The sequence below is a fragment of the Lipotes vexillifer genome, unplaced genomic scaffold, assembly GCF_000442215.2.
Source record: "Lipotes vexillifer unplaced genomic scaffold, Lipotes_vexillifer_v1.1 scaffold1639, whole genome shotgun sequence".
Classification (NCBI taxonomy): domain Eukaryota; kingdom Metazoa; phylum Chordata; class Mammalia; order Artiodactyla; family Lipotidae; genus Lipotes; species Lipotes vexillifer.
Window position 1 is genome coordinate 1232920 of NW_006782296.1, and position 13214 is coordinate 1246133.

Here is a 13214-nt window from a genome sequence, read left to right on the forward strand (position 1 = left end):
GTGCTGGGTCTTTGTTGACGTGTGTGGGCTTTCTCTAGTTGAAGCGAGCGGGGGCTACTCTTCGTTGAGGTGCGTGGGCTTCTCATTGTGGTGGCCTCTCCTATTGCGGAGCATGGGCTCTAGCTGTGTGGGCTCAGTAGTTGTGATTCGCGGGCTTAGTTGCTCCGCGGCATGTGGGATCTTCCTGGACCAGGGCTCGAACCCGTGTCCCCTGCTTTGGCAGGTGGATCCTTAACCACTGCACCACCAGGGAAGTCCCTGTGTCCTATTTTAAAAGCTATTTAACCTCTTTGGAAAAAGAATAAAATCTACTCACCCAACCTCCCAGGGCTCTTGGAAGACTCAAGTGAGACGACATATGTGAAAGCCTTTGACAAACTTTAAAGTGATGCATAAATAATAAAAGCTGTGTTTATTGAGCATATACATGATACCTCTTTAATTCTCAGTCAAGTGAGGTAGGTTAGGTCTCCTCACCTACATATTATAATGAGAAAACTGAGGCCCAGGGGTGAAATGCTTGGGTCAGGGTCAACCAGCATTTAATGCAAAGCTTGTTCCTTTCACTGCTGTCACTAACCCCGAACTGAGTCAGAAAAGAGTGACACGGCCAGGATTCTACACCGTGGCACTGGGACCGGAACCTGGGTTTCCCAATTTAAAACTTGCTGTGCATTTGGAATGCTGATGCCACTTTCAAGGTCGAAAAGATGGAGCTTTTCCACCCTGGAAAATGATAATGTAACTGAACTGCCTCCCATTCCAGCTGCCCAGGCCCACTTGGGCTGTGGTGGGCATTGGGCCCCTCGGCCCACCTCCTCCTGGAGCAGCTCTGGCTCTGGCGCCTGGCTCCCCACGGATCCATGAGAAACTTTCAGCAGGCTCATTCCCAGCCTGGAGGAGGGCAGGGTTCATGGTCCCCTCCTGCAACTCCTCTCCAGGGCACAGTCGGAAAGCCAGCGGGGTGGAAGTGTTTTATTATAGCTTTGGTCAGACGAGGCGCAGCCGGCCAGGGCTGTAGCTGGGAAGCCATCCAGCCCCCAATACACCGCTCCCCCAGGCAGCACCACCCCAGAGCGGGTGGGCAGTGCATCCGAGCACGGAGAGCGACCCCGCCGAGACCTCTCCCCCAGCTGGGGCGGGCTGGTGGGTCAGGTGGGCAAAAACAATCCTATTGTACAAATATACAGTGCGGGCTGGGGCGGGGGCGGTCGACACCGCCTCCCGGGGAACCGGGACGGGGCGCGCTGGACCCGGCTCTGCGGCGAGACGGTGGGAGGGCTAGCTGCAGCCCGGACGGTGGTGAGGGCAGGCCGGGGGCATCATAGCCGGGAGAAGCCGGCGGCCGTGGCGGGCAGCGAGGGGGTGTGGGTAGGGGGACGGGTCATCCTCTGCCCCGCCGGGAGGGGACCTCCGGGAGGATAGGGGATGGAGGGGTCGCAAGGAGCTCAATCGGAGTAGATGATGAAGCCGGAGAATGTGCTGTATTTGTTGCTGTTGCCGCCGTGCGCTTTGCCTCCGTCGAGCTTGATGAAGACCTCGTCGCCCGCGTCCAGGTGCAGGATGACGCTGTTGCTGGCGTAGTCGTAGTTCTGGTCTGCGTCCTGGGCAATGGCGCTGGCCCGCACCTGCGGGGTTGGTGGGGATAAGAGAAGAGGGGTGTGTGTGAGGAGGTAGGGGAGGAGGAGGGAGAGAAGTGGGGTCGGGGAGGGAGGGGGACCGTCAGAGGTAAGGCAGCTACCTCTGGAAGCCCCCAAAGCCCCACCTCCAGCCCTATCAGGGCTCTCAGCCTGCTTTTCTCCCATCATCCCACCACTGCCCTGTCCAGTCATAACTGTGTGTTTTGGGAAGCGGTCACAGAGGAGCCTTGGATTTCTAGGGCAGGTGTAATCTGGGTCTGAATTGGCAGTCCAGGTGTAACCGGCCTCCTTAACTCCCCTAGGTCTCACTGTCTGACTTCAACAATGTTTCCAGGATGCCCCAGCCTGGAACTCCCTCCTTGCAGAGAGGAATTCTCTGGACCCTTAAGGGATGGAGGGCCATCCCCTCTCTCACCATTGGTTCCTCTCTGCCTTATTGTGATAATGATGCCTTACATCTCAGCCACATCCACCTGTTCTTATGTCAGTGGATGGACAGGAGGGCGCCCCTTGGCCTTATAGGTTTGGGCCTGGATCAATGCCAGGCTACTAGTAAGCAACCACACTAGTACCAGGGCCTGCTCTGTGGACGCCTTGTCTGAAGTCCATCCTGGAGTCTTTCATACCAGAGCAGTGAGATGGAAGGCCTGGGCATTACTTCCCCTCCCAAGGCTCAGGTTGGGCCTGCATCCCGCCTCCAAGGAGCTGTAGCTATACCTGTGACTATTCCCCCACCCAAAGAGGACTTCTGGCTCCTCCTGTATCACCCCACGGTGGTAGAAAGGAAGTGGATGGGAAGAAGGGAGCCAAGCCTTATATCCCTCTGTGATCCTCAGTCTGATCTGATATCTTTGCTGCTCCTTGTTTGGATGGAGGAGGGGCGGGACAGGCAGGACGATGGGGCAGGGGAGCGCCAGCCTTTGGATTTGAAGCCTGACACATCATTTGGGGGGCTCAGACTATAATCATAAGATAATGAGGATGTGGGGTGGTGGACGAATTCCCTCCAGGCATTCCTTTCCGACCGCTGAGGCCAGCGCAAGTCCTGAGCCATCTGACCTGGGGCCTCTCCAGAATATACTGGGTGGAGAATGGGAAGAGAGGAGCCATCTCCAAGTTCTGGCTTGTGTTGGGGGGAGGCTGCATTGAATGGGGTTCTCTCAGCCAGGCTCCTCAACAGCCCCTCTCCATCCTGCCCCTTCCCCGAAGGCAACTCCCCCAAGGGCTGACAGTCAGGGCTGGACCAAGCCAAATTAGGGGAGGGGCCCATCCTCCCTCCTGGACGGAAGGCAGAACTGTAGATCAGCTGTGCCAAAGCTGCTGACTCAGCAGCAATGCTGCACCAGGAGGACCCGACATATTTGCATGCAGTCTGTCAGTTAAAGCCCAGATCCTTTCAGCCCCTTCTCGCCCCTCAAGCTCTTCTTCCCCAACCTGGGAGGGAATTGTTTGGGGCAGTCAGTTGGGAAAACTCCTGGTCCAGCTAAAGGTGGTGGAAAATCAAATGAGGGAGAGATGCCGTCTGCCAAGGAGCTCAGTTTCTCCGTTTAGAAAATGGATGAGAAGATCCTGCCTCACCACTGCCACCAGTGTAGAAGCTTTTTGACAGTGAAGGAAAAAGTTTTTAATCTTGATGGGCTTTGAGCTACTAGGAAAGAGCTGAAAAAAGCAAGCAGCCGACTCCTGTATTGTTCCCTGGGCCCTAATCCTGGCAGTATTTATTATTACACATGCATTTCATTATCTTTGCTAATAAATTACTATTAATAACAATTATTTTTATTACCCAGATTAATTTAGCCTTAACTCATTAAAACAGTGTGCTTCTTAATAGCCAAATCCATTAGAATACCGTCATCTGTCATCAGGAATCTCCTGGTGATGTGACAAGCATCAGAACTGTTACGCTTATGTTTATTATTTATTCATCACCATGATTGTTGCTGTGATTATCCTAACTATCCACGGAGGCAGGGAGAATTAATGCTCTTCCATCCTTAGAGAGTGGGGGATCCAGGAATGGAACCCAGGGGTCCTGATTCTCTGCACAAGACTGGGAACAGCTGAGGCATCCAGCTCCTCCTGGGGGCCGACGGGAAGTTTGGGGATTTGAGGTTGTCCTGGAAGCAGGAAAGCAAGTCTGGGGCTTTTCAGGAGGGGGCGCTATAGAAGCACCTCTTCAAGGGCTGCCAATAAAGGAAACTGAGGCAGTGGTCCGATTAGGGGCCTGGAGTGGGGGTGGGGTGGGGGCAGAGAACCCAGGAAACGTGCCCCTACCCCCAGAGCAATGCTGGGGTTTTGGATGTGCAGGTGTGGCTCCCACAGGCAGCCAGCCTGGTCCACAGGGGACTTGTGCTTTCACACCATTGCTGGGTCCCTACTATGCCAGGCACTGGTTCTGCCCTGTGAAAGGCATTAGAGGCCAGAGAGGACAGCAGGGGGTCCCTCTCCCCCCATCAGAGAGGCTGATCTCCAGTTAGGTCTCTATACCATGGTCCCCAATTTACACACCCCACCACTTCTCACCTCACTCAAACTCTGGTGTCCAAGCCCCTGTCTATCTGTAATACTTGCCTTCCCATAGGCCCTGGCCTGTCCCCACACAGCCCCCTCTTCTCTAGCCCTGTTTATCAATTTCGCGTCCTCGCCCGGCACGTGGGATCTCAGTTCCCTGACCAGGGACCAGGGATCGAACCCATGCCCTCTGCACTGCAAGCACGAAGTCTTAACCACTGGACAGCCAGGGAAGTCCCTGAACTGTGGGTCTTAGAGGGAGCTGCAGGGGGCTCACCTCACCCAGGGCACCCTCCCCAACCTAGAGTCCCTTCCTCAGGCTCCTCAGGTGCCCATGTCCTAATGACTCAGGCTTAGTGCCATCAGGCTGTGCAGTGGTGACTCAAAGCTACCCCTAGATAGAGGGGCTGGTGGGCCTCACACAAGGACAGAGAGGGGGTCTCAGCACCAGGCAGGAAGGTGGTGACGCCCCGTCTCCCCATGTTGCCCAGGGAAGGGCCAGGGCCCCGATGCAGCTCTACCTTCTGGGGGAAATTCTGGAAGCCTCTCTGCAAGGCAGGAAGCCAGGAAGGAAAAGCACAGAGCCCAGGGTCACCCCTGGACTTGAAGGCGTGGGAGGAGCAAGCTCCTCTTTTCTGGTCCCACCCATTGCCCAGCCCCATCATTTTTTTCTCCGCTCACTTGAATGTCCACCTCTGAGCCAGCCTTTCCTTTTTCTCCGCTCACTTGAATGTCCACCTCTGAGCCAGCCTTGCCCTACACTCGACCTTTTCATTTTCTCCCTAGTTGTGTCTCCTCACCTTGGGGACCCAGGTTCCCCTTCCTCTCCCCCGAGCAGGTTGGTCTGAGCTGGGGCAGGCCCCACTGAGTCACTCCCTCCAGCCAACACATCTGGGGACAGGAGTGCCAGTGGTCTCCCTATCCTCCCACTCAATAATCGCTGGGCTGTGTTACTGTGTGTTTACTACTGTCTCCCCTGCACAGACCACGAGGTTCTGGAGGGCAAGGAGACTGAACCTCTGGAACCCCAAACCTGGCTCCTAGTAGGGGCTCAAAACTAATATAAAGAATGACCAGTGAGATTAAAGGAGTCTCTTGGACAATCTGGAGGAAGTCACAAAGGATGTAAGGGAGGACCAGGGCCTATCACCCCACTGCTTGCTTGTCTTGGATTTTTTTATGTGTATGGAGGAAATGGTCTGAGTAACTGTTAAAATGCTGGGTCTCTGAAACCCCTGGTTAAAGCCACCTCATTTCTTCTACCAGCCTGTGGTGCCACCTCCTTGTCAGGCTCTGTCGATGTCCTGCCCCAGGGGTAAAAAGAGGCTTTTGGGTCAGTTTCACCTCCCTGAGACTGCAGCAGGTGTCCTTGCCCCAAGCACACACCATCTTTGGGGCCTCCTCTTGTCTCATCTCTGGGGCCCTGGGGCGCCCTCCTGAGGGTCTAGGGCCCACTGGTGGCCTGGTGACCACCTTCCTATTCAGGCAAGCTGGGCCCCCAGCCCCCTGAAACCTCAACTTCATGCCAGCCCAAACTTTCTTTAGGAAAGGAAGAAATTCCATCAATGAAGGTGACATTGTTGCATCCCTTACCGGCGATTAATAAGGGGAACTGTGGGGCTGCCTGCAGAGATGGCCCTAACTGGATACTAGGGCCTCCCATTTGGTCAAGAACCAAGGACAAAGAGGAGAGACACAGGAAGCCTGATAGACACAAGTGGGAGAGAGACACCAAATAAATAAAGAGGGGGGGCGTTAAACCCAGGGGTGAGGGACCAGAAACCCAGGGAGAGACAGATAGGACTGGTAGACACAGGAGAGAGGCCAGCACAAGAGATGGAGAGATAGGAGAAAGAGGCAGGGGAGAGGCAGAAACCAGACACAGCAGGCATAGGAGAGAGGGCAGAGAGGGCAGGGGGCAGACTTACAAGCACCTGGTAGGCTTTTTGCTGACTCTCAGGCCTGTCCTTTCCCCCACCCCCCAAGCCAGGGTCTGCCTCAGGGTAGTGCTGCAGTGGGAGGGGTTCCAGCAGGATCTTGGGTCTCAGTCGCAGGAGATTCCTTCCCAACTCCCATCAGCCTAGCTTTAGTTCTGATTGGCACAGACACCTTTTTCCACAAGGATGCTCTGCTTGACTACCCCAGGGGCCCCAGGCCACCGTGGTCTGGGAGCACTGAGAAGGGAGGGGGAATCAAAGCGACGGGAGCTGGGTAAAACTGTCATCCTGAGGCAGGGTTAGGTCAAGATTGGTCCCGGGGCAGCGGTTCCAAGGAGAGCAGGAGGCATTGCCGGTCCCAGGTACCAAAGACCTCGTGAGCTTGGTGCCTGCCACTCTGGTCTCTCCGTTGGAGATAGGGAAGGAATGGATCCCCTGACACCCCAGGAATCAGGAGTTGCATCTGGGAGGCAAAGAGGAGGGGAGTTTCCACCTCTTTGCCCTGCCTCAGGAGGAAAAACTTTCCCCCCCCCAGGCCGTCTTTTCGTGCGGTTAGCTCTGACACAGTGGGAAGGGGCCGCGTAGTCCCGGGTTTTGCAAAGGGTGTCAGATCGGCCCAGTGGTCCCTTCCTTAGGGCGGGGGATGTATTGCAGCTAAGGCTTTATGCGCTCGGCTCCCTTTGCCTTTGTGCGCAAAACATCTCCTATAGCTCGTCTTCTCCGCTTGCGCGCCTAGCGGTGCGCCCAGGCGCCCGTGGGCGCCGATGCTGCCTTTCCCCAGAGCCCATCCTGATCCGTCCCCTCATCGCCAGCTGGTATCAACCAGAATCCCAGCTCTCAGACGCTGTTTCCCAAGGGCCAAGCCCCCAAGGGCCAGTCCGCGCGCCCGGGAGCCCTGTGCTCTGATTATTAGTTGGATTTATCTCCCGCATTTCCATGCCGCAGGTGCCCAGCGGCATTTGCCTTGGAGCTGGCGCCCAGGAACCGAGGAGTTAGGGGTGCCAGCCAGCCTGGACCATCCCCGCCTGTAATGCCTAAACCGCTCCAGGGGCTCCATCTGCGCCCTTCCGTACCCTTCGGCTCCGGGCTTCCTGGATGCCCTGCCCCCAGGCCAGCCCCATGCCCCCGCCGGGCCCACCTGGCCGTTCTTGCAGAGGTCCGCCCACATACTGGTGCCGTCGCCGCCGCGCATGAGGACGTGGTAGGTGAAAAAGTAGGTGCCGGGAATGTTGCATGTAAACTTGCCGCTGGTCGCGTCGTAGTTGTTGCCTAGGTTGGTGACCACGTCGTCGAACTTGAGCACCTCGTAACCCTCGTGAGGGTTCTTGAGGCCGGCGTAGAAGGCCACGCGCGGCACCGTGGTATAGGTGGCCGTGCTGATGGCGCCGCTGCCCCCCGCGCCCGGCAGCCCGGGAGGGCCGGTCTTGCCCGGCTCACCCTTCTCCCCGGGTGGCCCCACAGGACCCGGAGGACCCGGGTCCCCCGGGGGCCCGGGAGGGCCCGGCTTGCCTGTGCGTCCCGGCTTCCCCTGGGGGCCCTGCACCAGCGTGGAGGGCGGGGGCGCGCCGCTCTGCTCGCTCAGGGCGTCGCCGCCGTCGGGCCGCGCGCCGGCGCCGGGGCCCCGCGCGGGGTAGGGGTCGCACACCATGCGGCAGGTGCCCAGCATCTCGTAGTGGCCATCCGGGCCGCCCGAGCTCACCAGCACGGGGATGAGCACCACCAGCACCAGCAGCATCACCACGCCCGCGGCGGCAGCCAGGAGCGTCTTCCGGCCGGCGCGGAGCCTGGGGAGCGCCGGGCCGCCAGGCCGCGCCGTCGGGGCAATGGTGCCGGCGGGCAGGGGGCGCGGTTAGGGCGCCCGTGCTCAAGGGCGGTCCGGGGGGGCTGAGGGCATGGGGCCGGGCCCGGGGCGCCGCACTACGCTGGATGCGCTGCCGAGCCCAGCCGCCGGCTCCCGCCTCGCGCTTCCCTCCCGCGGCGCGGCAGAACTGAGCGCGGCGGCCGCCGCCTCCTGCCTGATTCCTCCTGCCTCCCTGCGCTCGAGCCACCGCCCCCTCCGCCCTGTCCAGCCCCACCCGCTCAGCGCAGCTTTGCGCCCGTCAGGGGTGGGGCCGAGGGCTGGGCCGGCGCCTAATTGGGCCGCGGACGGTAGGGCTCCGCCCACCAAGAGGGGCGGGGCCGTGGGGCGGGGCCGAGGAGTAGAGGGCTGGAGCCGGGAGAGGAAAGGGGAGAGACTGACTGAGGGAGACATGGCCTCGGAAATGGAGAGGGTGCTAGAGTCTCAGACATAGGAGAGGGTGCTAGAGTCTCAGACATAGGAGAGGCTCGCATAGAGAAGGGAAGACTAGGGACGAAAAAGCGAATGGAAGAGAGGGTCATAGGGAGAGCTAGAGAGCGCCGAGTGGGATTGGGAGGGAGAGGACTCGAGGGTCGCTTACGAGGAAAGCCGAGAAAGACAGAGGGAGGCACGAGGGGCCACGGCCCGCAGGGGCCGGAGGCTGGGGTAGGGCACCCCGGTCTTCAGGGGACAAAGAGCGATTGAGAGGAGGAAGGAGCGGGGAGCAAGAAGGAAGGACAAGGAAGAGGGCTATGGGGGGGAGAAGAGGGGGAGGCAGGAGGATGGGGAGGGGGCCAGTCCGCCCTCAGCCCTCGCAGACAGCCTGTCCGGGAGATGGGGGTGGTGGTGGGATGCCTGTCAGGGTGCCCAGCAGAATCCCGAGTGCTAACAGCTGCCGCTCCCTCCTCTCTTTTTGGCTCCTGGATGTTCCCGGGACGGCCTTTCCCCAGGAGGAGCAGGGTTTTCTACCCACACCTCCTTACTTCTGCTCCTTCCTTCCTGCGCTCCAGGCCAGCTCAGGCTACTTTTTCCTGGGGATGGGGGTGGGGCCGGGGGCCCCTCCATCTTACTCTGGTCACTTCCCTTCTCCCTGCTTTTAGGCAAGGTAGATATCGGGGCCCTAAGAAAGTGGGCACTCCAGGTAATTTCTCCGTTCTGACAGTACAGACACATCCCTGGGTGGTGACCCCCTCTCCCAGGCTCCAAGAGGAGGGGTTGCTCTCTCCCAGTCCCTCAGCTCTCCACTCCTACCCAAGCTCGAGCCTCCTGAGCTCCTAACTCTTTTCCCCATCAGGCTGTATAAGGCGCCCCTCTTCCTCAAGTGCAGTAAAGTGTTTAGACTGCATAAACGAGAAGGCGTCTGCTTCCATCAAAATATTTGTCACGTTATTTGAGGCCCAGTTTGTGCTGCTCCGCTGCTCCTCCTCACCCTCCTTTATCCAGCCTACCCGGGAGGGCTCTGCCATTCAGAGGCCACGAGCTGCTGCTAAAGGATGACCCTCCAGCCTTTCTCCTTTCTCCTGAGAGGACCCCTCCCAAAGCTGAGATTGATTAACCCCACCTGAGCTGGGAGGAGGAAAAGAACAGGAGGATGTCGGGGGCGGGGGGTGGGGGCTGTGAGAGAGGACCTTTCAAGCACCGCCCAGCCCGTGTTAGAGTGATCCCCTCGCCAAGGAAGGAGCTAAAAATTCAATCAATAGCATTTATTCAGGGTTTACTGTGTGCCAGGCCCTGTGTTGACTGCTTTACAGACGCCATCACACCAGATCTCCACAGCAATCCAAAGAGGTAAAGCCCATCATCACTTTCATTTTACAGAGGGAGAACTGAGGCTCTGGGAAGTTAAGAGATTTGCCCAAAGCCACACAACTAATAAGCGATAGAGCCGGGATTCAAACCGCCAGCCTGGCTCCAAGCTCTTCGAACCGCCACCCAGTTGGGTCTCTAGGTACCGTTTACTTCCTAGAGGGAAGAAGGCGTTAAGTGCAGGCGGAGGAGGACAGCTAGACCCCGCCCCCCAGGCTCGGGAAGAGTAGTCCCAACTCTCGGCTGTCAGTCCGGCCTCCCGTCCCCCACGGCGGTCTCCCCAGTATGACTCCCCCAAGAGCGACAGGGCTGGTGACCCGAGGGACAAGTGCGCGGTCGTCGGCGTATGATTTGTACAATCCCGCGCCCCCTAGTTCGCTCGCACACGGCTCTCTCCTCTGCTGTGCCGCTGGGGCTCGTCTGTCACCCGGAGTCCTTCCCGAATCCGCCGGGGAAACTGGCTGGTCGCCCGAGGCCGCGGAGGGGCGGGAGCACGCACCCCCGGCGCTCGCCGGGGCGTCCAGGGGCGCGCTCGGCGCTGCAAGGCGGCCCGCCCCCCGACCCGAAAGAGCGCCCGCTCCCCTAGCGCTGTGTGGCGTCTCTGTCAGCCCAGCCGGATTCTCCCCGCTTCGCTGGAGTGGAAAATAACGGCTTCAAACTTTGCAGAGAGGAGCCGGTGCCAGCACTTTAATTAACAGCCATCTTGGCCTGTGAGCCTGGGCCACCGGCTCCGCGCCTCCCCCAGGCTCGCCGGCCCCGCCCCGGCCCCGCCCAGGTCCCCGCGGGAGAGGAACCTCCGCCGCGGCACGCCGAGCCCCTCTTCCCCGGGACAAGAGGGCCTGGCTGATTGGGGGTCGGGTACTGTCTGGGACGGGGGCGCGTCTCCTCAGCTTAATACCTGAGGACCTCCAGCCCTCCTACCCGATCCACCCTGAGTTCTCTAAAGCCTGGCCGCTGATGATTCCGGGCTTAGAGACCTGCATGCCAGTCGCAGGTGGTGATTTTAGGCTACCGACTAACCAGCAGCGTCTCAGGTGTTCTCCTCTGGAAAAGGGGTTGTTATAAGGATTAAACGAGTAATAATGAAGGTAGCAAAGCGCTGGCCTCAGTATCTGACCCTTATTAGGCGCCAAGTAAAGGATGGCTAATATAATTATTTCACAGCAAGACACTTCCACCACCCCGGGGCATGGGATCTCCTCATCCTGCCTTTTTTCCTACAAATTGCTGTGCTTGGCGCTAGGAGAGGAGGACAATGGCCTATGCTTCCGGGTTCAGAGACAAGACTAGATGAATGAGAAAGGAACCCAGGAGTTCTGGCTCCCAGGCCTCTTCCTCAACCACCTGCCAAGCCCAGGGACCCAGGTTTTCAGAAAAGGAAAGAGGTGAGCCCAGGGAAGGGAGGGCGGGCAGTGCTATCTGTAGCTGCGGTACTGCCAGTGCTGGGGGCTGAAGGTCCAACTTTGCCTTCCTTACTGTGAGTGAGAGCTCCCTCCCTCCTACAGCCCCCATAATTCCAGAGGTGAGGAGGGGGTACTGGGCATTGAGGTGCTGTATGGTGGGTGCAAGAAAGTGGGTAATTCTCTTCTTTGATGCATGGCTGATTTTAGGAAGCTGGGTGGCTGTTCTGTGGTATTTTGAGGTTCTTTGAATGAATGTGAGTGGGTGTGAATTGTAAGAGACTGTTTGCATTAGTGTGTGTCTGGGTTTGTGAGTGATGAAAAAGAGTGCAGTGCCCTGACTCATCGGCTGGCAAATCTGTGTTCATTTGTTCACTCAGTAAACATTTACTGAAAGCACCGAGCTGGGCACTGTGAGGCCGTAGAGGTGGTGTGTCCAAAAATGATCAAGACCTAAGCAGTACCCCTAAGGAGCTCACTCTTTGGCAGGGGACACAGGCAGGAAGAAATGATAAGTGCTGTGATAATTATGAATATTTTTTGAGCGCTTAGTAGTACAAGAACTTGCTCTAAGCACTTTGCATGGATTACCTCATTTAAATGTAACAACCTATTATCATTGATTTAAAACTATTACATGGCTTATATAATTTCGTTTCGATAACCCCACCAGGTAGATACTATTATTTCCCCCATTTTATAGCTGAGGAAACTAAGGCTTGGGTAGAGGTTTGCACTAGGTATTATGAAGCACAGACGGAAAACTCCCTGCCCAGAGGACTGTAGGAAGACTCTACAGAGGGGAGGTATCATTTTTTTCCCATCTGTTTATCCATTCACTTATCCATCCTCCATCAATTCTATAAGCCCATATTAATTGATGACTTACTATCGCAAGATACAGTGATGAGCGTGAAAAGTCTTCTGACCTTATGTAGTTACAGCGTATAGTAGAAACCTGGACAATTAAACAAGCAACTGCTATCCAACTTGACAAACTGCCTGGGAATATGTGGGATGCTATAGAAACACTCAGCAGTGTTGCCTAAATTCATCTGGAGGCAGGGAATCATGGGAAGCTTCCTGGAGGAGGTGATATTTTAGTTAAACCCTGATTAAAGGATAGCAAGGTGAAGAGGATGACTGCCAGAAATGGAGGAGAGAGGGAGGGAGGGAAGATTATTCCAGGCAAAGGGAGCAGCATGTGCTAAGGACAAGACTGCAGGGCCTCAGTGGGCTGTGGCAAGGAGTGTATAATTTATCCTAAGGGCAATGAGAAACTACAGAAGAGTGTTGAGTGAGCGATATCAGATTTTTTTAAATTAATTAATTTATTTATTTTTAGCTGCGTTGGGTCTTCGTTGCCGTGCAGGCTTTCTCCAGTTGCAGTGAGCGGGGGCTACTCTTCATTGAGGTGCACGGGCTTCTCATTGCGGTGGCTTCTCTTGTTGCAGAGCACGGGCTCTAGGTGCAGGGGCTCAGTAGTTGTGGCGCACGGGTTTAGTTGCTCCTTGGCGTGTGGGATCTTCCCGGACCAGGGCTTGAACCCGTGTCCCCTGCATTGGCAGGCGGATTCTTAACGACTGCGCCACCAGGGAAGCCCAATAATCAGATTTTTTCAGATATCCTTTGGACAGGAGGGATTAAAATAGAGTAAGAGTGTCATAGGGAGATTAGGTAGCAGGAGGTTGCAGTGGTCCAGGCAAGAGCTGATAGTGGCCTGATCCGGATGGGACGGGGGTGGGATGAGGGGCAGGAGACTTCCAGCTTTTTGGAAAGATCTTGAAATGTTTATGAAATTAATGAAGGGTGGATGAGTGTTTTTGCCATTACCTATGTACCAATATGTGCCAGACATTTTATATACTCTATTTCACTTAATACTCACTGGAAGTCTAAGGAATAATCATTATCATCTTTACATTGGAGATGAGGATGCTGAGGCTCAGAGAGGTGAAGTAACTTGCCTGGGATCACACAGCTAGTAGAAGAGAGAACTTGGGTCTGTTTGACCCTGGGTGGGGGCTCTTCACCACTCGGCCCAGCAGGTGCATACCCGGTAGATAAAGCAAAGCTAGGT

At 56.8% G+C, this 13214-nt stretch overlaps 1 protein-coding gene across 1 annotated transcript; it reads right to left on the reverse strand.

Annotated features, from left to right (window-relative positions):
• Positions 1-959: 959 nt before the first annotated feature.
• C1QL1 (complement C1q like 1) lies at positions 960-8105 on the reverse strand. The gene is made up of 2 exons (XM_007455134.1): positions 7230-8105; positions 960-1628 (listed from the first exon to the last, which is right to left on the reverse strand). Exons 1-2 carry the CDS (start codon positions 7824-7826, stop codon positions 1449-1451), a joined length of 777 nt encoding a protein of 258 aa, XP_007455196.1. The 5' UTR covers positions 7827-8105; the 3' UTR covers positions 960-1448.
• Positions 8106-13214: the final 5109 nt, after the last annotated feature.

Coding starts and splice junctions, on each gene's coding strand:
- C1QL1 (XM_007455134.1), bottom strand. CDS start 7,826: ATGCTGCTGGTGCTGGTGGTGCTCATCCCCGTGCTGGTGAGCTCGGGC. Junction 1,629..7,229: donor ACCTCTGCAAGAACGGCCAG/GTGGGCCCGGCG, acceptor CCAACCCCGCAG/GTGCGGGCCAGCGCCATTGC.